The sequence below is a fragment of the Onychostruthus taczanowskii genome, unplaced genomic scaffold (assembly GCF_017590055.1).
Source record: "Onychostruthus taczanowskii isolate IOZ18803 unplaced genomic scaffold, ASM1759005v1 scaffold136, whole genome shotgun sequence".
NCBI lineage: Eukaryota > Metazoa > Chordata > Aves > Passeriformes > Passeridae > Onychostruthus > Onychostruthus taczanowskii.
Genome location: NW_024498529.1, coordinates 1,087 through 23,323, shown reverse-complemented (window position 1 = coordinate 23,323; position 22,237 = coordinate 1,087). Strand labels below are relative to the sequence as shown.

At 46.0% G+C, this 22,237-nt stretch overlaps 2 protein-coding genes across 21 annotated transcripts in view; both read left to right on the top strand.

The window, feature by feature from the left end:
- The window catches only part of PPFIBP1 (PPFIA binding protein 1), a 656,824-nt gene extending 640,971 nt beyond the window's left edge, over positions 1 to 15,853 (top strand). For 14 of the 20 annotated variants that reach the window (XM_041397130.1, XM_041397115.1, XM_041397126.1 and 11 more), the window contains 13 exons: positions 1,140 to 1,314; positions 2,744 to 2,776; positions 4,972 to 5,113; positions 5,385 to 5,513; positions 6,095 to 6,245; positions 7,478 to 7,589; positions 7,732 to 7,820; positions 9,601 to 9,723; positions 10,505 to 10,630; positions 11,446 to 11,634; positions 12,157 to 12,336; positions 12,951 to 13,016; positions 13,484 to 15,853. In XM_041397130.1, the coding sequence (XP_041253064.1) occupies positions 1,140 to 1,314; positions 2,744 to 2,776; positions 4,972 to 5,113; positions 5,385 to 5,513; positions 6,095 to 6,245; positions 7,478 to 7,589; positions 7,732 to 7,820; positions 9,601 to 9,723; positions 10,505 to 10,630; positions 11,446 to 11,634; positions 12,157 to 12,336; positions 12,951 to 13,016; positions 13,484 to 13,570 (1,602 nt within the window). In that variant the 3' untranslated portion in view covers positions 13,571 to 15,853. The remainder of the gene's footprint in view (positions 1 to 1,139; positions 1,315 to 2,743; positions 2,777 to 4,971; positions 5,114 to 5,384; positions 5,514 to 6,094; positions 6,246 to 7,477; positions 7,590 to 7,731; positions 7,821 to 9,600; positions 9,724 to 10,504; positions 10,631 to 11,445; positions 11,635 to 12,156; positions 12,337 to 12,950; positions 13,017 to 13,483) is intronic. The other 6 variants (XM_041397134.1, XM_041397135.1, XM_041397132.1 and 3 more) reach the window with 2 other exon arrangements.
- An 821-nt stretch (positions 15,854 to 16,674) lies between these two features.
- REP15 (RAB15 effector protein) lies at positions 16,675 to 17,590 on the top strand. The gene is given in 3 exon segments (XM_041397165.1): positions 16,675 to 16,782; positions 16,784 to 17,254; positions 17,256 to 17,590. Coding segments are annotated over 3 exon segments (834 nt in total). The 3' UTR covers positions 17,511 to 17,590.
- Positions 17,591 to 22,237: the final 4,647 nt, after the last annotated feature.

Genomic DNA, 22,237 nt, shown 5'->3' with positions numbered 1-22,237 from the left:
TTTTGCTTTGGCAGTGGACACAGTCAATTAATCCATTAATTAAGAAATTGCAGAGCAGTGACAAACAGAAAGAGCCCTCTGACACTTGGCAGAGAACCAATGTACTGAGGAGTGTTGTCTCTCTGCTTCCCACTTATTACCCCTACAGCTGCCAGTGGCAGAGACAGAGACCCTGGAAAGCTGGAGAAGTTCAAAGCCTTGCAGGACTCAAGTTTTGCCTTTTCCATACTTTTAAGTCAGTCTTACAGAAACTGAGGAACATCTTAAAGAACACAATTTACTCTTAGCAGGTAGTGATAGTAATCCTGGATCCTGAACATATGTCAGGGTTTAATCCTAGCTGACAGCAAAAGACCCCCTCCCTGCCCCAGTGGGATGGGGAGGAGAATCAACAAAAAAAAAGATAGAACTTAGGGTTTGAGATACAAATGGTTTAATAATTTGAACAAAGTAAAATCATCATCATCATCATCATCTAATAGTAGTTGTAATAATAATAATAATAATAATCATCATCATCATCATTATCATCATAATCATAATAGGGAGAGGAAGACAGAGAGTAAACCCAAAAAAGACAAGTGATGCACCACAATACTATTGCTCACCCCCACTGACCAATATCCGGCCCATCTCCAAAATTTGATTGGCTCCCCTTCCCAGTAACCCCCCCTGATTGGCTTTGCTTCTCAGTAACCCTCCCAGTTTATATAGTGGGCATGGAATTCTGTGGTGTGTAATATTTCTTTGGTAGTTCAGGTCAGCTATCCTGGACATGGTGCATCCCAGGTTCTTGTGCACTTCCTTGCTGACAGAGCATGGGAAAATGGAAGGTCCTTGACTCAGGGCTCAGCAACAACCCAAACATCCCAGTGTTATTCCCTACTAAATCCAAAACACAGCACTGAACCCATACACAGTGTTGAACTAAGAAAACAACACTCCATCCCAGCCCAAACCAGGACGACATATTGAAACAAAGATCTTGTTTATGTTTTTCATTATGGTTTTTACATTCTGTATTCTTGTACTGACAGAGGAGAAGGTCTTCCCAGATTACCTGCCAGCAGTCACTTTGTTGGCTGTCAAGAGGTCTTCTGCAATTCCCTTATATTGACTTTTTATTTCCCTAATTCAAGCAGGTTAAACCTCCTATGGAAGGCAATAATTTTGCAACCCTCCCTCCCAAGTCTCCTTCTCACAGTGGCACAGGTGACGAGGACAGTTTTGGCACCCGCAAAGCCAGATCTTCCTTTGGCCGAGGTTTTTTCAAGATAAAAAATAACAAGAGGACTGCAAGTGCCCCCAATCTGGGTAGGTACCCTGCCTCTGCATTCAGATTCTGTGCATTTTGAAGCATCTTAACAACAGCTGTAACTGCCTTAAGAAGCAGGAAAGCCAGCCTTAGTCTCACTGTGACTTGGTGGCACTTCTGATAGTAGAATGTTTGGAAAATATCAAACAGCAAGAAAAGAAAATCACTGATGTAAGAAAATATTTGATGTGGTTCAGACTCTGCTGTGGTATCTCCCCTGGGGCCTTGTAGGGGCTTGCTGCTGCATGAAATGCTGTCTGGCAGTAGTTGACACATGGGATTTGTGGGCTTTTTTTCCCCTGAGTCCTGTATATCTGATTTTCAGATATACAGAAATAGGACAGCAGCACTCAGTCTTTCTATTCTTATTTTTGGTTTGTTTTTTTTTTGTACTTAAGCAGCCTTGCAAAAGAGGTGGTGTCAACAAGAACAGGACTGGCAAGTCATTAAGCTCACGTTTTACCTGTAGTGTTGGTGGGGGGTTATTTTGGTATTGTCATTTGGTGACGTTTGCATATGACGAAGAAATAAACAAAATATTCTGCTTAATGCAGAAGTCACTGTTGCCACTAATTGGAATTCTACTTGCATTTACTGCTGCGTTCCAACAGTCTTTCCACTGATCCAGTTCAAGCATCCAGTGAATCCCTGCATCAGATCTACTGCCAGACATCTGAGGTTTTTGTTTTTCTCTTGCATGAGATTCAGGAATTTAGCTCTCTATTTCAGAAGCCTGAAGGGGGATAGCTTCTGCTTTGTTACTTACTCCAAGAGAATTTTAGATTTTTGTTCAAAACAAGTAACATACCTACACATTGATGATATGCTGCCCATATTTGCCTGTGACATACAGCCTGGGAAGTTGCTAGCTTACTTGGAATAGATGTACAGTCTATTCTGAGGGTTAGACTTTTCGCTTTGGTTTATTTCATCTTTGCTTTTGTGTAATCCCCTATGTTGTCCTGAAATTGATTTGTCTAACAAAACACAGTACTTGTGGCTGTTGTAGAGGACTGGAAGATATGCCATGTAATTCAGGGTGCTGTGACTTCGAGTAAGTTATTTATGTTACCCAGATTTCAGTGCCCCCATCTGTTAAAGCTGCTCTCCAGGTATTTGCCACTTCACAGGAGCAGTGGGTCCTGGAGCAGATGACCTCCTTGCACTGAAGTGACCGTGATGCCATTTTTCCCTCCCCACCACAGAGCTCTACTCCACTCCTTTGTTGTGAAAGGGAGTTTCCCAGTGACTTGGTACTCCTAATCCCATGTGAATTCAGCATTTGTGTGGCGCTTGTGTCTCCTGTCCCTGCCTCCTTTTGTCCCTACTGTGTTGCCGTGAGTTTTGAATTGTGTTTGATCTTGTGCCTCTGCGTGTTCTCTCCTGTTGTGCTGCGTGTGGGTTTGTGCCTTGTGTGGATATCTGAAGATCGCACTCGAAGTGCCAGTGCACCTACTTTAGGTACAGTAATCCTGCATGTCTACCCATGCCAGCCCTGTGCCCTGACTGCTGCTAACAGCTGGTTGTGGCCACACACTTCCCAAACCACAGCCAGGCACCAGAGCTCTGCATCGGAGCTTCTGCCCATCACTAAAAGGAGTTTTCACGTAACATCTGCCCTCTGCTAAAAGTCAGCTGTGCTGTTCCTGAGTAGCTGCTACTAATGAGAGATTGCAGGTCAGTTTGCAGAGACTTTTGCTGTAACTTTGAGCACAAAGTTACCACAGACCGAGGTACCAGGTGAGAACTGGTGATGCTTAGTAGTTACCTTTGTGCTGCCACCTGCCCTGGATCCACTAGAAGAGTTTAAAGGGTGGTGAAGTAGGGAATGAGCAGTATTTCCCAGGCATTCATTTAAGGCAGTTCTGAGGGAAGGCATGTGTAATGTGTCTTCTAGATGTAGTTGTGTTTACGATTCAGTAAAACAAATGAGAAATAATTGGTGCAGATGGGGAAGGAGCCATTCACATAGTAAATAAGAGCCAGTTTTGTGATGTGAGCATTCCCTGGATGGTTCTGGCAAGGACAGGTGTGATCTGCCTTAGGAAGGCGAGCTGTGTCAGTGGGGTGGTGGTACAGCCACATGGGGTGGCAAAGAGACCCAAGTGCTCTGGACCCTCTCTTTTTCTTACATGGCCCCCTAAATGTTACCTGTTCTTCAGGGTTGTGTCAGTGCATGAAAAGGAGCCAGGTATGAGGAGCAAACCCGCAATTCCTGCAAATCTCTGCTACTAATGCGCCCAACCTTGTCCTGGTGTTCTCTCTCTAGAATGCCATTTCCATGGTTTTGGATTTTTTTGCTTTACCTTCTACAGGTAAAGCAAAACCCACGAATGCCACAGCCTGGTTTGATGTTAATGCTGTCTCTGTCAGTGGCAGGACCCCTGTGCTCGATAGTGGCCAAATCATAGTGCATGGAAATGATCTTTTGACCTTGTTGCTTCACTGCAAGGTTTGACAAGGTGGAAAATAGGTTCTGGCTGAACCATCTAAGGTTTGCCCAGCAGAAGGATACATTGGCAAAGCCTATAGTTTGTTGCTGGTCATGGCCCTTTTGTGGCCATCTCAACATTAACTCTGTGGCTTGAGACCACATGTTCCAGCAATATAAGCTCTGCCTTGATGCATTGTTTACTTTCTCCTGGAAGTCTGAAAGTCCATTTAAAACACAAGTGATGGTCATTTAATTACAGAGGTATATTAAAAGATGCTGCAAGTCATTCCAGGCCTGACTGCCTTGCCACAGCTGCTTCAGCTGAACAAGCTCATGCTCTCACTCTTCCCCAGCAAGCAACTGGCATAGTAGTTTTATTCAGCTATCTGGCACTTGCTAGCACATCTCTGCTTATGTAGTCTAGTAGATACTGCAATTCTATCAGTTTTCTTTTTAAATTATATTTAAATTGTCTTTTCCTTTAATAGTTTAGCTCTTGTGGCAACTTCCCCTTTGGGGACAAGAGCCCTCAGGTTTGTTGTGATGGAAAACAGCTACAGATCAAGGATTTAATGCTTTTAGAGTGGGTGGTAATGTTGAGAGTCTCTGATCAGAGATGTTTTGTTCAACCAGAAGATGCAGTTCAGACAGAGCCTAAACTCCATGGTGTTCCTCTGAGGAGGAACAAAATATTCCACAATTTGAAGAAGTGGGGGGAAGAGGGCCCTCCTTCTGGGGCAAGAGTTTCGTTGCTGGAATTTCCTGGCCAGAGAATGAAATACTAGTGGTTATTGGGAAGGATATCTGCAGGGGAGTTACTTGGCTTTCTGTGCTTTGGGGACTCCTGGTTTAGTTCCCTGCCACTGCACTGAATTGTTTCTGGGCACCCACGTGCCTTGGCTCTGTCTGTGAAAGCACTGTAGGAGCACTCCCTGAGGGAGAGTAAATTTGGGATTTAATTCACTACTTGATTCATGAGGTGGATTTTCCCACCTTGGGTGCAAGGCACTTAACTGAAGCAAAGCATTGCCTTGGAGCATTACCAGCCAGGCTCATGAAGGAGGAACATGTGGCGTTTCTCATGGATTTTCCCATCCCTCTTTGCCCCATTTTCTTGACATGGTGGCTGTCAGTAATTTAGCAGGAGTCATTCCCAAGGTCAGGAGCATGTCTGTACAGTCTTGCACAAGAGGGTCTTGACAAAACTTTTGTTTTCTAACAGCTGAAACGGAGAAGGGATCTGCAGACCACTTGGATCTGGCTGGCTTGCCCCCTCGCCCAAAAGAAGCAGATAGTTTGCAGATGACACCACCTTCTCCAGATCCCAGGAAAAAGGCCAGGGGAATCAAGAAGTTGTTTGGAAGGTAAGTAGAAGATGAGAGATGACCATTCTCCAGAGCTGGGGCTTGGGCAGGGGTTTGCTGGGGACACACCTTCCTTTCTCCCCTGCCAGTGTGTGGCTCCGTGGTTTAATATCCCAAGAGCAGCAGCCCATGTGGTATTTGGGAGAGATAACAGTGGTTTGGGGGCAGGTAGAAGAGGCCTGGGGGAGATCTTGCCTGTGTTGGTTGCAGTGGCAGCAGCAACATGCCTTTTCCTTAGCCAAATGTGAATGTTCTTGCTTTCTTTCTTTAGGCTTAAAAGAAGTCAGTCCACCACCTTCAACCCAGATGACATGTCTGAGACAGAGTTCAAAAGAGGAGGGACAAGAGCAACTGCAGGACCCCGGCTGGGCTGGTCTCGGGACCTGGGGCAGTCCCACAGGTCAGGCACGAGTGCGGCCAACGTGTTGGTGTTTGGGTCCCAGTGGCTCCAGCCAAGCACAGGGCCCAGAGGAGGAGGGCAGTGCCAAAATGAAACATCCCCTCTCCTGACTGGGCAAAACCAGGCAGATCCAGGCCGCTTCCTCCTCTGAGAGAGGGTCCCTGCAGGGGTGAAGTGGGCTGGGTGGTGGGGTCCTGCTGTTAAGCTCTTGCCTTTGCAGGATGGGGCCACGAGGCAGTGCGTGAGCCCTCACGTGGCAGTGACAGATATTCCTTCTGTACTTTTCCTGCTGCACTTTCAGGGAGTAAAGGAGAAAGTGAAACATTCCAGTCTCACTCCAGAGCTGTAGCCATGCTAGGCAGCAGAGATGGCTCTTTTCAGTAACATTATAGGAGGCTGTGTTTATTGTGACAGTGGCAACAGATCAGCAGTGTCAGCACTTTTTTGTGCTGATGGTTCCCCCTCAGAGGTTGTCCCAGCTGCCACAATTAGGCTTAGCGTTTGGCTTTCTCATTATTTATGAGAACAGGAGATTGGGAACACAGGATTTATCAGTCTATTTTGGGTAACATCTCCTGCAGTGAGCTGGACATGCCATTCGCAAAGTGGACCAAGGAGCAGGTTTGCAACTGGCTCCAGGATCAAGGGCTTGGCTCCTACATCAGTAATGGCAGGCACTGGATATTGTCTGGGCAAACACTTCTGCAGGCTTCTCAGCAGGATCTGGAAAAGGTGAGGAATACCAGAAACACTCCTTTCAAATAAAGGTACCAAAAAAAAAAAAAAATCACCATTTCTGTGCATGTAAATCAGGTCTGTAAGTGCACCTGGTAAAAAAATGTAAACTAGATGAGATTTTATAATACTGTCACCTGCAATGATGCCAAATCAATTTCTTTTTAGCTGAAGTTTTGTAGAAATTTAATGCTCTGTAATGAAGCTAATAATTAGCTTACGTGATTTAACTTCATTAAGCTTGGACACATCAATTGACTATAGCACCCTCTAAAAATATGCATATGAGATTGCCTCATTATCCTATAGGTTTGTAGCTCTGCTTCATTAGCACCCATATATGCTACAGTTATTTTATGCCTATGTGAGAAGGGTGTAAAAAGGTGCTGTTTTGTTCTGATTGTTTTCTCTCCATTTTATACAAAGAGGAATGAGGATTTGTTACACACAGGTTGATCAGTCTCTAATTGTTGCAGAATTGCTTGTCTGATTTTAAAAATGAGAAACAAAGAAGAAATTGATTCAATTTAAACTTGTAATCCATAGTATTTGATAAAGTTTGAATTTTCAGCTTTTAAAAAATCACTCACTTCACTGAATAGTAAGCCTGTTTTCTCAGTTGGGTAGTTACACTACAACTGAATAAGAGAAGTGTATTATGAACATAATGGCTTATAATAGTGCTATCAGAGGTAACATTAACCAGCAGGCATTCCTGAAAGTGAAATGGGATTAAAGAGGTCCTGGCTGCACTTGCAACTAAACTGGGAAATTATGTTACACATTTGGAAGCATTAATGCATTTCAGTAATTCTTGGGACATATCTATGCTCTTAACTAAATAATTATTTTAATTTTAGCTACCTAAGTGGGAGAGGATGAATTAATCCCAGCAAGTATTTTTTTGAATGCTAACATTTTTATTATATTGTGGGAATTGTTTTTAACCTGGTATGAGAATATTGTGGCCAACATTTTAATGCAGTTTAGAATCCACCACTCCTTAAATTAATCTGCCACACTGTGAAACTAACCCACCCCAGTAAGTAGGCCTTTCCCAGTGCTGAATGTCTGCTAAAACAACACTGAAATTCAGCAAAAAGAAAATGCACCTGCCAGGTCACCAGCAATGCCGTGAAAGTGTGACTCTCAGAAACCCTTTGTCACTCAGCAGAGGGAGGAATAAAACAGTATTGTCTCTAGATTTACTGCTTTTCTTCCTTTCACAGGAACTTGGGATAAAGCACCCTTTGCATCGGAAGAAGCTCCAGCTTGCTCTGCAGGCACTGGGATCTGAAGAGGAGACCAACCATGGAAAACTGGATTACCACTGGGTTACCAGTAAGATTTTACTGTATACTGAAGCAGTAGCTTTGGATAGGGGTCCTTAACCATGAATAATTTGGGGCACTGAGGATGGGAGCAGTAAGTGGTGCTGGGTAATGTGGCTGCCACTCTAACAGGAGTGTCTGTCCTGCCCTAGGGTGGCTGGATGACATTGGCCTGCCCCAGTATAAGACCCAGTTTGATGAGGGAAAGGTGGATGGCCGCATGCTCCATTACATGACTGTGGTGAGTAAATGGTTTCTTCCTTTCCTGACATCCTTTTCATGTTCTTGGCTTCTCAGTGTTCAAAGGACCCCTTCAAACCCTAGTGAGTGTCCTCTGTTCATGCCAATAGCTCTAACCTATAGAAATCAGATATTACTGCTCACCTGCAAACATTTCCTAAGTTCTTTCCATCTCTAGAGCTACTAGATTCAGGTGGAAGAGCAAACACAGTAAGCAAGAATTTGGACTCTTGAATGAGAAATGGACAATCCTGAGCTTAACAGCTGTGTGTGACACTGGTGTGCTGAGGCGGGGCTTTTGTACACAAAGGTGTGCAAGTGCTGTGGTTGCCATTCATGCTTTTGCTGTTCATATTGTTATTAATTAATAGAAGCAGGTGGAATATTTTTCTTTAGTGAGCAAGTGTTCTATCAGCTTGCTTGCTTTCTTACATGGATGCTTAGGTGAAGAAAACCCAAGCAATTTCCTTTGAAGAAAATTGCAGTTCTGAGAGCCAGCTTGTTTGAAAGCAGGCTACACTTAACAGCTTTTGCATTTCAAAGTGCTTAGTGCAGGCATCAGCTCCCCACTCCCCACTTCACTGCCAGTCAGGTTTCCTCTGTGAAAGGGCTCAGGTAAGATGAGATAAGACCTTCCTTCTCTGGGGACACAAATGCAAATTGAACATTGCTAATACTGATTTCTTCTTTGTTGTGCAGAAAGAATTAATCACAGCCCTGCGCTCTCATGAACCATGAGTTACTTTTTCATGCCACACTTGCATGTATTATGCATAGGTTTTATGTCATGGTTTGCAATTTTATTTATTATGAGATTGTTTCTTCTTCTTTCACCTGGGGGGTGTGATGCCAGCAGCCTCCATTAAGTTTGACTTTGTGTTGGGAGACTTTACTACCATTGTTGCTGCCCTTTAACTGTAGATCACTGGGGATATTTTTAGAGCAAGTTTAAGCATCAGATTATGACAACAGATTCACCGTAAATAACCAACAGACTATGCAAAGTATTAAACTAATACTTCTTATGATCTTTTGAAGTTATGCAGCTCAAAATAAATAATAAGGAACATTTATTATTTTATAATAAATGAAATAGCAAACCATGACATAGTAACCTCCTGTCAGATTCATCACAAAGTTAGGTGAACGCAGTGGGATGTTTGGGTAAGCAAAGAATCTTGTCTTAAATATCTGACAAAATAGATTCCAGTGCTCATAACATATAAGTAAAACTGAAAGATTAAGCCAGGATAACCCTGGAACAAGGGTGCATAAATTTATTTACGTTAGCCAAATTACACTTGGACTTTGAGACACTTTCTTATTCCCTCTTTTTTATTCTAACCACAGAGAATGTCCCAGTTTTCAGGGTAATTTATTTTTTCAGTTAAACTGCTAGCTGGACATTTGAGGTAACTTCTAGCAGGATTAAATGCCAGCTGAGTCTAGTGTAGTGTGTTGGTGCTGTCCTGGCTCTTATCCTGTCACTGAGGATGTGTCATCTCACCCTTTTCCCCTCCTTGTTACCCCATGTTTCTTGTACTAAGCTCTGTACCCTGTGTGAAAAACATCCCCCAAGAGCTAGTACAGTGCAACACAGGAAGTTTTTATTTTGGGACAATGGTTTGATATAAATCACCTGTCTGACATATTAAAATCTTTCCCCTGGTGTGTCATATGTGCCATTTTAAGCCAGGGGCTAAAGCAGTCCCCTCCAGGAGGATGCTGCTCCCATGAATAAACATGTCTGTGTTTATTAACTCCCTCTTGCTCTTTGACAGGATGATCTGCTCTCCTTGAAGGTCATCAGTGTCCTTCACCACCTCAGCATCAAAAGAGCCATTCAGGTTTTGAGAATAAACAACTTTGAGCCCAACTGCCTCCGCAGGAGGCCATCTGATGAGGTACTGCTTTACAAGGAAGCTGTGGAGTCCTCTAGGGCTTTATCCCTGGTGTTTGGTTATTCCTGCTCTGCTCTCTCCTCCTGTCTCCTCATTCTGCTTCATTTTTAGTTTCCTGTTTCTCATGTTGTTCTTTTAACCTCAAGTTCTGCCATCACTTACTTTCCTCTACCTGCCATGATCCCAAACTCATGTCCCCCTTTCCAAGTCTCCCGCTTCTCCTCCAAGCCAACACCTGGCTGTTTTGGCCCAGTGTCTGATGTGCAGTCTGAAAAACAAATCATCTTGAATTCAGTGCACTCTTGCCACAAGTCTAGTGCAACTCTCTAGAAAACTGATGGCTGAGTCAAAATTTTCTGTGTAAAAGGAGCTTGGCTTCATTACCAGACAGGAGACTGCCATCATCGTGTTTTGGAAGCAGCAAATGCTGGACAGGGCAGTGGATGATAGAGCAACCCAAACTCTTGGATTTAGATCCACAATGTATATTTGCAAGAACAGCATAGCATCTCATGGAACCAGCTGAATTTTCAGCTCTACTGCTAGAAATGGCAAATAACCCTAGTGCACAGCACAATAATCAAATGACCTGACACACCCCTGCCCAGACCCATCCCCACACTGCTCTTGCTGTGAGGTAGCAATCCAGAAAGAGATTCTTTTCTCAAGTGCAAAGTAGGATTGTATTCCTTAAGGGCAGGAGAAGTATGTTTCAATAAAGACTGGGGCTAGGATTCAGCTAATTTGGGATGTCTCCTTACCTGCCTGTCCCTCCTGTTGGCAGAATAATGTGACACCTTCTGAGGTCACCCAGTGGACCAACCACCGCGTGATGGAGTGGCTGCGCTCTGTGGATCTGGCAGAGTACGCCCCCAACCTGCGGGGCAGCGGAGTGCACGGGGGGCTGATGGTGAGCTTTTGGGGTGGCTTCTTCCATTTTAGGAAAAAAAAGATGTCTGGGAACTACTAGGTCAATGTTCTGATATTTTCTTTGTGGCACATGCCTTTTCTGCTTATTCTGCTTAATAAGAAGTTTCTTACCTTATGATTTAAAGGATATTAATGTCTCGAGGGGAAGTAGTGTGGTTTAATAGACTGTATTCCCCTCACAATTCTATTTTGGTATGGCATTCTCCACCTCCTGTCCTACAGTGCTGCCATGCTGTTGAACAGCCACTTTCTGCCTTCCTAACCTGGATATGGTTTTCTTTTGTGGGGGAAGCTTGTTACCTTTATAAAATTTGGGATTACACTGTTAAACCAGGATTGTTTTTAATTGCTCTAGCATCACATACTCCAGACAAGAGACTTATCTCTGCAGAGGTTTGTTGTGGTGATTAGGAATTATATCCCTGCTCCAGACATTCTGTGTCTGTTTATTTTCCATGATTCCTCTGGCTACCTTTTTCAGAATTGGAAGATGATACTGGGTAAACATTTTGTGGCAGCTTCACACAGTACTTCAGTTAAGGGTGGATTTATCTGTTAATTACTTCTTACCTGCCTATTGTTCCTATTTATAACTCCAGAAGGAAAGCCTGGAGGTAGTATTTTAGGAATCCTTTAATTAGCTAACACTCTCCTCCTTCTTCATTGTATATTTCCTCTAAAATACAAACGAAAATCCCAAAGCAGCCTTAGGGAATGACCAAGAGGCCTGGATGTCCTTGAGATCTCATCAGACAGTACTGGCTTCAGCTGGATTCTCTGTGATTGGATTCCCAGGTTTTGGAGCCCCGTTTCAATGTAGAAACCATGGCCCAGATCCTGAACATCCCACCCAACAAGACGCTGCTGAGGCGGCACTTGGCCACTCATTTCAACCTCCTGGTGGGGCAGGAGGCCCAGCAGCAGAAGCGTGAAGCCATGGAGTCCCCTGACTATGTCCTCCTGACAGCAACTGCCAAAGTCAAGGTAGGCCACTTGTTCTGGGAGGGGTGGGAGATTCCAGGGAAGCATTTGGATCTCTGGTTTTATCCATGCTGGGAGGGTGCATCAGTAAGGTCTGAGAAAAGGGGTTGGTTCCTAAGGAAAGAAGTATGAGAACAGGACCTGGGAGATTTGGGGCTGACACTTGTGTCTACCATGAACAGGCCACTTCTTAGCCTCTCTGACCTGCAGAGACAAGGGGTAGCACTCGTGTTGTCCTGTTTGTACTGAGAGATGTTTGGGAGGGAGACTGTTCCTTACTGTTTACGCACTCATGGTTTAATGTGAAATTTTCACCTCATTTGGGATCAGTTAAATGGTGGTGTCTTAACAGTAGTAGAATGAGAGGGCACTTTGTCCTTTCAGATGCCATTGTCATGAAATTCAGATGATCTGTGTAGTAGAGCACTGGGGTTTTGACCTTTTGTCATGGAAACAGGAGAGAACGAGTAGGCCTGTTCTTTGTTGATTCTCTAATTCCTTGGAAAATTTCTCTTCACTTTTAAGCCAAAGAAACTTACCTTCAGCAATTTTGGGAACCTGAGGAAGAAGAAGCAGGATGATGTGGAGGAGTATGTGTGTTCTATGGAGCTGGGGCGGGCATCTGGGAGTGCATCGAAGAAGGGCTTTAAGCCTGGCCTGGATATCCGAGTATATGATGATGATGATTTGGACAGGCTAGAGCAGGTAAGCCACTTCTAACAATTCTGAGTCTTTGAGCTGTCAGGTTTGGTGGGAAAACCTTCCATTTCCCAGGGAAGTCTTCCTTTTGCTTTGGCCTGTGAAGGCCCTGACTTCTTGCTGTCACACAGCATTAGTGACAAGAGGGTCTGCTTCCAAGGAGGTTGAAGCTGTGAATGCAGCATCTTTAGGGCCCGCTCTGGAGTAACTCTCCTCTCCTTACAGGCCATGCTTCTCCCTTGGTCTGAACATCTCAGGTGTAATCAGTAAATTGTGTGCTGCACTTAATTGTCACTCTGTCCTAGCAGGACAAGGGAGAGTAGCTTCATACTGACAGAGGGTGGGTTTGAATCTCAGGAGGTTTAGGAAGTTAGAAGAATGTTCTTCCCTGTGAGGGTGGTGAGGCCCTGGCACAGGTTGCCTAGAGAAGCTGTGGCTGCCCCATCCCTGCCAGTGTCCAAGGCCAAGTTGGACAGAGCTTGGAGCAACCTGGGATAGCCCATGGCAGGGGATTGCACTGACATGATTTTTAAGGTCTCTTCAACCCAATGCATTATATGATTCCACGCTATGATACAAATAAGTTGTTATTAATTCATTATTCATTTTGATTTATATAGATGGAAGATTCAGAAGGGACGGTGAGGCAAATAGGAGCATTTTCTGAAGGCATCAACAACCTGACAGTAAGTCTGTGAATGAGGTCTGTGCAGTAAGGTCTCTGTTTCTGTGGGATGGGTGCAAACCCCTTGGCAGTCACTCATGTTAAACAGTGTCAATGAGGTCCTTTGGGTCTCCTGCAGGGACAGAGGGCACAAAAAAACCCAGTGGTTCAGGAAGGTACCTGCCCATCCTGGTGGGTAGGTTTGGTGGCCTGTGCTGGCTCCCCACACACCGGGGAGGGCAGAGGACACAGCCCCATTGCCCATGGTCAGTGTGTTTCCAGCTGGGAGTCAGGCTGCATTTGCTGGGTGGAAAGCTCAAGCCACTGGGGCCAGCAGACAGCAGTGAGCTGGTTTTGCAACAGGGTGGGTGAAAACTTCCGTCAGCAGAACAAAGCAGTGAGTGGCAGGCAGTGTTTGCTGCCCAGCACAGGACAGGTGACGGACTCCAGTTTTGAGAAACTTTGACTCTTCCTTCCTTCCCTTACCAGCACATGCTGAAGGAAGATGAAATGTTCAAAGACTTTGCCACTCGCTCTCCTAGCACCAGTATAACAGATGAGGACTCCAATGTGTGACAGTCACCACCAGGCACTGACAAAGGCTCATTCTCCTGCGTGCAAGGACATCCCTGTTCCACATGATGGGCAGCAGATCATGTTCTTTACATTGCTCTTGCTTCTGTTTGTTAGAAGTAACAGTGAGGGGTGGAGAATTTTAAAGAGAAAAGGAGAAAAAATAAGGTGCCTACTTAAGCTGCCATGAAAACCACCCAGACACTGGTGAATGGTAATAGTTTTAACTCTTTTTAATGTACAAACTGGTAATATGTTTCAGAGTGTTGCGTTGAAATTGATGTGGTATGCTAGTGCTCCTTATGCTTATTCCTGGCCTCAGATAATCCTTTATACTGTTTGAAAAGAACAGAAGGTGTTAGGTGAAAGGGTTGCGTTTGTAGGTAGCACACATCAGCTCTCTCTGTGCTCGCAGCTGAAAAATAAAAGTTACTTCTCTTTTCTAAGTGCTTTTCTTTGGCACAAACACCAGTTCAGCCCTATCCAATGTAGGATTTCAGTCATCCGTGCCCTCTGTAAGCTCCCTGGTAGCTCTTGACTGTTGCTTCTATTTTTATACTGTTTTATTAAAAAAATAAATAGAAAAAAATATAAAAAATAAGTCTACGAAGTACATATAAAAGCAAAAATTTAAATTTTGTGAGATAGAGTGATAGAAAGTTGAAGGTGTGCGAGGGAAGGGGAGAAGGTTGTAAAAAAATTATGCCAGTTTGCAGACCAGCTGGTTACTGGGAAAGGCAGGCTGACCTTTGGAACTGTTTGCTTTCATTGCTTTTTACTGAGTGTACAGTTTAATGATCTTTCATTTGAGATTAAACTATTCTAAAGCATGTTTCTTCTAGCAGTGACTCATCCAGGAACTGCACATTTTAAAATGTCTTCTTTCTTGTCCCCAGCAGCAGTAGTTAGTTAGTTAGTAGTTAGCATTCAACAAGGTTATTAACACTTCCATGACTCAAAAAAAAATTCCTTAAAGTTGAAAGTACTCCCTGCATATGGAAGGGATATTTCTGTGCTGTGACTAAGATGAAGATGGTGTAGTTGCAAAAAAAAATAAAGTTATATAGAGAAATGTATAGGAAATATATTATTTCATGTTATTAAGCCTAAGGTGAGACTTTTCCTCCAAAATTCAAATATCAAATGTGTTGCTTGTCATTTACCTTCTTAAAGCACAGCTCCTCTGCTCTTGAGGATCATCAGGTTTTAAAATTCTTAACTAGCCAGTGGGAATCTTGTGTCAGACTTCCAGTATTGCAAGGTGTCCTAGCCAAAAGCAAGCACACAAAGAAAAGTAACTTTTTATTCCAGTGGTCATTTGTATGGTGTTGAATGTTGCATGTATTTTAGCACAATGGCATGAAGCTCCTTTGCTCTGTAAAAGGCAAACAAAAGTCCAGCTGGAATTGCTCCTTGCGGTGGTGTTGCTTTTCCAAGTTTTTGTCACTCGTTTTGTCGCTCTCCTTGCTGGAAGTGAGATCATTCCTGGTGTCGTGCAGGGGATTTGGGGTTTGTGCTGACTTTGGGGGTGTTTCTGAAACACTGTTAAAAAAGCTAGGAAAGGAAGAAAGGTTCTTCCCAGGATTTTCAGGGAGCTCCTGTTGGATCAGAGGCATATTCCAGCATTAGAATGATGTAAGCTGGTAACATGGACCTTTGAAGGATGTAAAGTGTAGGTGATTGTTGATGTACCAAGATGCAAAATTTAATGTGGGAAGGTTTAGGGTGCAGATGCTTGGGATGTGGATTCAAGCCTCCCTTTCTGTGAATATTCTGCAATATTGTTATTATTTACATGGAAGTTGAACATAAAACTCTGAGGAAGCATTGGGAAACGTGGTACAGGCTTCCAAACAAAGTGTTCCTCTGGATGGCTCTCACTAGTCACTGGCTGCTGGACAGGACTGGGTATTCACAGGGGGGGAAAAGGGAGCCAGTGGCACACTACTGTGTCCTGAAATAGCCACAAACACTCTCCAGTTTCTCTGGAGTGTTACTAGTGAGGGCAGTGATCATTTATGATCATTTATTGAAGTGCAGTGTAAGCAGCATTCTGCTCCAAACAACAGTTTCCTGGCAGCCAGGTCATCCCCTCGGAGCTGCCATCTGGGCCCTGGTTCTCTTACAGGGTGAGGACACGAGAGAGGCGATGAAGTCAGGAGGTTTTTAGGTGCGTGTGTGCACACTGTCCATACCGTCGAGGTATTTAATTGGTGCCTCTTTGGAGAGGGCAGTGTAACTGCTGTGTATTACCATGTGAAATCCAATAAAGTCTGTGGAAAATGCCAAGTGTTTCTGGAAGCCGGTTTCCTTTTTCACGTCCTCTCTTTTTTTTCCTTTTAATTTTCCATGGAAGGTTGTTCTGTTCTATTCAAAAAACAATGGAGGGAAAAGGGGCAAAATCACACATTTTTTTGTTGACTCATTAATTAGTTTGTCAGTAGTGCCTTTAGCAGGGCTTGACTAACAGCTAAAAAATCAACTATATCAAGACTTTTTAGTTATTTCTGGGATCCAGATTTGAACCATCTTGGGTTGTTTGGTGTGGTGAGAAGTTACATGATCATTGCTCAGTATGTGTTCTCCAGAGGGAGCCCTCCAAGGTGCTCTGTCCCTTCTTGCTGTGAAAGAGACTCTCTCTGGTCCCAAGTGTTAATCTCCCTTGTCTGGGAGATAAAAAGAAAAAGGTGGTTTTATCTCCAGGCAACACCCTGTGCAAAAAAACTGGTTTCTGTGCAATAGTCCTAGAAAGGAGATCCAAGGAGATAAGATCATACTGGAATGAGATAACATCAGCCAAAGAAATGGTGCCAGAATTAACAATAAGGAAAACAAGCACAGATGAATTCACTAAGTGTGAAAGCTACAGGACCTGTTGGGCTGGTCACTGCTCAGTCAGCTGTGGAAAAACACACCCAGGAGAAAGCCCGGCTGCCCCGTGGGCACACAGAGCTCAGTTCTGCCACCACCTTCACTGGGAAGGCTGCAGGTATCCATGTGCAGCTGAATAGGTTTGGCTGAGCCCAGCACCTGCAAAGCCTTTGCTAGAAAATAAAGGTTTGTCCCTGAGGCAGTCTGCATGTGGAAATTACCTCCACAATGAGAAAATGGGCTAGAAGGTCTCCCAGGAGGACAACTAGGAGAACAAGGCTGAAATGCTGGTCATCTGTGAAGTCTTCAGCCAGGGTGTGTTCCATGCATCTCAAAGGCTGAAGGGATTATCTGGGTTTTGTAGATCCTCAAAGCAAATTCCAGCCAGCCACAAACACACTGAGCGAGATCTTCCTGGTCAACTTCATCGTCTTCTGCGTGGGAAAGGGCATGGAGAAGCGGATCATGACCAGCAAAATGACCAAGCAGCAGTCTTCCCTGTTTGGAGTGGACTGGATCTGGACTCTGTGTGGGTCTGACAAGCAGATCAAGATGCAGATCGCCATGCAGGCTTTGCGGCTGGCTGAGCTCTTCCATGGTGACGGCCCTGCCAAGGATTGCTGCCGGGAGGCCACACTGGCTGATGAGTGCTTCCAGAACACGAGCAGCTGTGAGAAGCTGGCCAAGTTCTGCCGCCTGGTGGGCCGGGACTGCCTGGGCTTGTTCAGCATGTTTGGCATGCCAGGGAAGCCCAAGGACATCCAAGGAGTCTTGCTGGACAGTGTTGCCAAAAGAGGAGCAAAAATGCTGCCTGTTGGGCAGGAATGCCCCGCGGCAATTTGTCACCAGCACTGACAGCTCCCTGCCCACAAAAGACATGCTGGAAAATTGCCTGGGCACCAAAAACAGACTGCAGGATGTGGGCAATGTGTACATAAACTTTGAGCAGCTGGGCAGGAGCAGCGGCTCCATGCAGCACCGGGGGCCACGTGGGGCTCAGCTCTGCCCCTCTCTCTCCCCTCCCCACACTCCATTCCTTCCACCTTCCCCTCAATCCATCGTGTTCCCTTAGCTCCTGTAGAAGCCAGGCTGAGTCAGCCTCTCCAGATTTTAAAACAAACAGGACGGATCTGCCAGGAAATTGTGTTTATAGAAGGCACGACATTTTTCCAGAACATTTTGTTCGCCAGACATTAAGTCTTGGCTGGAGCTGCTGAAAGCTTTATCAGCCAGAGCTCTGGGGAGGTCCTGGTGGATTTGACTCAGAGTCTTTGTTTGCAGTGTTGCAGATTTTTTTTCTGTCCTAGGAGGGTGAGTCTGTAATAACGGAAATGTGCTGGTGCTGGTCAGAAGAGTTGCAGTGGGTGTGAAGGACAATACCAGGCTTTAAAATGACTGATTTGAAGGAGTGAGCTGGTTTCAGTTAAGAGGAAAAGCCCTTCCCAGTGCCAGAAATCTCTCTTTCTCTGAGAGAGACTTATTAATTACCTGCTCCCTAATTGGTGCCAGGCTCCACAGGGCCTTGGAGCTGTGAACAAAAGCCAGGGCTGGAGCCAACTTCAAAGCTTTTCTCACTGAGTGGCTGTGTCAGGGCAAGATGTGGCAAAAGCGAGGCGCAGGTATTCAAGAACACTTGGGAACGATTGAGCAATGGGGACAAAAAACAGGCCTGATGTAGGTGGGACCTTTTCATAGTAACAGAGGCAACCCCTGACCATTCACAGCAGAGAGCACATCTGGAGGAGGCAAGATTATGTCACTTGGAAATTTTTTCAGTAGCTTAGCAGCTGATGGTATTTATGGGCTTGATTTATTCTATTTCCCTCAGCTTTTACTGTACTAAGTCAGGCTTCGGGGTATAATTACTTGCTTTAACCAGTGAAGGACAACCTGATCCATATTTAAACTGGTAAACTCACTTTGGTTATAGCTGTCTGAATAGTCTTGTCAGTGCAAAACTCATCTGCCTCTAATCTTCATATAAATTCAGTCATTTAACAGAGTAAAAATAATACTGAAAACACATTAATCTTTCACTATTCAAGTTGTAAGATGGGGGAAGCTGTGAGATTGAGGCTGTTACTTAAAGAGCCATTAAAAAAGAGCCTAAAGAGGCTGAGGCATCAGTGCCAGGGGTGTTTGCAGCATTCCATGGCAGAGGCAGGGAGTCTGAAAGGGGAACTGAAATAAAAACAAACACAGAGAACAGTGACATTTTTGCTGAATCACAAACGTAGCTGGGTTTGAAGGAGGGTGACCTTTCAGTCCTGAAACAGTTCATTGAGACAGGATTGTTTCTAAACAGCTGCTGTCACTATTCTGTGTGTGTGGCTGGGTTTGGTGGGACAGAGGAGACAGTTCTGGTGTGTTGCATAGAGAACCTGCATAGCTGTGAGGGATAGGTTTTTTTTTTCCTGTTTAACAGAAGAATCAACACTGCAACAGGATTGATACTGGTTTATAAAAGACCTGCAGAAAGCTTTAATTTCACATTAAATTGGTGTAACTAGTGTGACTTCACCTATCCAGTTCTTTAGAAAAGCTGGCTCACTTGAAAACTGGGTTTTTTTTTCCTTTGCACGCTTTCTCAATAATAGAAAGGGAAGGGGAAAATCAAAATGTCTTGACTGTATAGAGTTTGAACTATGAGAGTTACACACTGGGGTAGTTGTTGATTTGATTTGTGTCCCTCAAAGGGCTCTGGTACCCCAGAGATGTCACATAGGCTTGCTATGTTATTTTGGGAGCTGAGTTATGTTGCCCAGGCTACACCACACTCTGGCCCTTTCCCTTGTGGGCTTTAGCTCAGGCCCCTGGGCCCTCAGCCATGACAGGAATTGGCCAAGGCTCTGGATTATGGCTAACAGTGAAAAGTATTTAACCATGTAACTCTGACTGTGTTCATCTGCTCAGCTGAGCTAGAGCCTCAGCTCAGGTGACTCTCAGCCATCCCCAGGCTTCTGTGACTGCACATGCTGATGGACCAGGTAAGGTGCAGCCCCCAGCCCATGAAATCCCAGGCCATTTGTGTAGTAACATGACACAATGTTTGTCCTGGGTTCTGAAGAACCTGGAGTTCACACCTTTGTCCCTTGGCAGTGTTTTCTGTTCTAATTTCCCTCTGAACACTCACTGCTGGGATACACTGGGAAAAGCCCTATCCCTGCATGGGATGGAAACTCCTCCATGTCTCACCAAGAGGTTCAAAGCCCGTTTGGTTTTCTGGAAGCAGTTGATGAACTTGGTCTCGCTCGGGGTCTTGCTCAGAGGGTCAGTGTTCCCTCTGCCAGGAGAAGGGGCAGAGAAGGACACGTTGGTGAGAACATCCCCTTTTGGGAAGGTTCCACCTCCCTGCTGTCCAGAAGGCATAGCAGAAATGGGTGTTGAGACCAGAACTACTGAAAATGAAGGGCTCAGGGAAAGGCAAACTCCCTCTGTGTGCCAGAGGCTCCGTGTGCTTTGCCAGAGGTGCCCCAGAGCAGCGGCACCTCCCGAGCTGCTGGGTCTGGATCTGTGGCTGCTCCGTGGCATCGATCCAGCCCTGCTGTACCAGGAGCTGAGGTGTCCCCCCATCTTCATCCGTGCCCCCCTGTGCTCCCCATTTGTTCCAGCTGCTGCACTGCTCCTGCTGGCCCTTTCTTCTGGCTCTGCCTCCCTTTTCTGGGCTGTGGGAATGCCTCTGCTGCCTTCTGGAGCTGGGTGAGGAGCCCTGGGATGTCATCTGGGGTGCAGTTCAGGATTTGCTGTGAGGACAGAAACCCAAGGGACCGAGGTGAAAGCGAACCCGGGCCGGGCATGGCTGGGAACCCGAATCCCAGGGCCTGCCGCATTTCCCAGGAGGATGCACAGGAGGCATGAAACAGAGCTGGATGCATCCCTCTGCAAGCACAGAACTGCTGGGCCTGGCTGTGGGCTGTCCTTACCAAGGGGACAAGTGACCCCTGCTCATGGATGGCTGGAAATAACCCAGGTGGGATGGAGAGGAGCAGAGCTGGAATCAGCAGAGTTGCCTCAGGTCAGAGGACATTGGCACTGACTCGGTGATGGAGATTTGCTTTTGGCCACCTTATCTTTGTTTTGTGCACAGCAGGTATCACTTGGAAAAATGACCAGAGGATGCATTAAATGCCTGCTCAGGGAGGAGCCCCTTGCTCCCTGCCTCTCTACTCCCTCTGCTCCTGCCTGTGGACTGTGCAGTGTCCTTGTTCCCACCACTTCCTTTGCCAACTCCTGTGCTAACACAGCTCCAGAGCTCTCGCTAGAGCTGGAGCTTCATTGTTCAGGGTCTGCAAATGAGGGGCAGAAAAATACATTTGCTCTCAGAGGTGGGAAATGGGCTCTCCCAAAGGCAGGGATCCATGGGATGGTAGCTCCCAGCTTGGGTGTTAGTTCTGGGTTGTGAGGTCACCTCGGGACACCCCAAGGAGCAGGAGGCGACTGGAGTTGCTGATTAAATCCTGCCGGGGCACAGCACCTGCCTGCCAGCAAACCGCGTCCATCCCCTGCCTGCTCTCAGCTGCAGACAGGGCTGAACCACGAGGAGCAACCAGCAGAGTCCTGCCAGCCCCAGCTCCTGCTGCTCCGGGTCCCCAGCTCCTGGGCCTTTGAGGGATCTGTGTGGAGGAGCTGAAGAACCAGAGGTCAAGTGGGATTTGATGAACTCGGCTCTCCCTGCAATCCTCCAGCTCTCTGTGGGAGCCTTCCATCTCCCAGAGGTTCCAGTTTAACTGAATGGTAATGGAGAAAGAAGGAAGAAGCCCTGGAATGGGTGTTTAGGCAGCCCTGGGCACAAATCAGCATTTTTGTACAAACGTATGCAGTTCCTCAAGTGCTTGCAATAGCCAGAGGTTCCAGTTTAACTGAATGGTAATGGAGAAAGAAGGAAGAAGCCCTGGAATGGGTGTTTAGGCAGCCCTGGGCACAAATCAGCATTTTTGTACAAACGTATGCAGTTCCTCAAGTGCTTGCAATAGGTGCTAAATCCCAATCACCCTTCCAAAAATCCAACCCCGAGGCATCTCCCAGCTTCCAGCAGCCACACACCCAGAGTGGGGGGGATATTCTAGTGGGAGTGATCGCTGGGGTGGCCCCTGGTGCAAAGCAAAGGGTGTCAGCTCAGGCCAGGGGCTCAGAAAGGGCCGGCACAGCCCCAGGGATCTGTCAAGGGGGAGAGCTGGAGAGGTAGCTTTGGCAAAGGATCGTGACAAGTCTGCCGCCGTGAGGGGCACGGAACAAAGGGCTGGCATTGGGCACCGGGAGGGGACCCCGGGCGGGGAATGCGGGGAACTCCAGACCGCGGGCTGGGGGACCCAGGAGGTGCTGCTGGCTCCGGCAGGGCCCCGCCAGAGCTGGAGCCATGGGATGCTGGAATGGTTTGGGGTGGAAGGGACCTTAAAAGCTCATCCTGCTCCACCCACTGCAACAGGTAGGGACACCTTCCACTATCCCGGCTTGCTCCAAGCCCAGTCCGGCCTGACCTTGGACACTGCCAGGGATCCAGTGGTAGCCCCAGCCTCTCTGGGCACCCTGTGCCTCAGCCCCCTCACAGGAAAGAATTTCTTCCCAAGATGCCATCTGTCCCTGCCCTGTGTCAGTGGGAACCCATTCTCCATTGTTCTGGCACTCCAGGGTGACAGGTACTGCAAAGGGAACGTGTCAGAGATGGGGACCAGGAATGTTTCCTCTTGCTTTTCCCAGCTAAAAGGGAATTTAATCACAATAGCTTGGGATATTATTTGTCATATGACCTCAGTGAGGGCATGTGGCCATATCTGCTGTACTTATGGATACCAGCTAAAA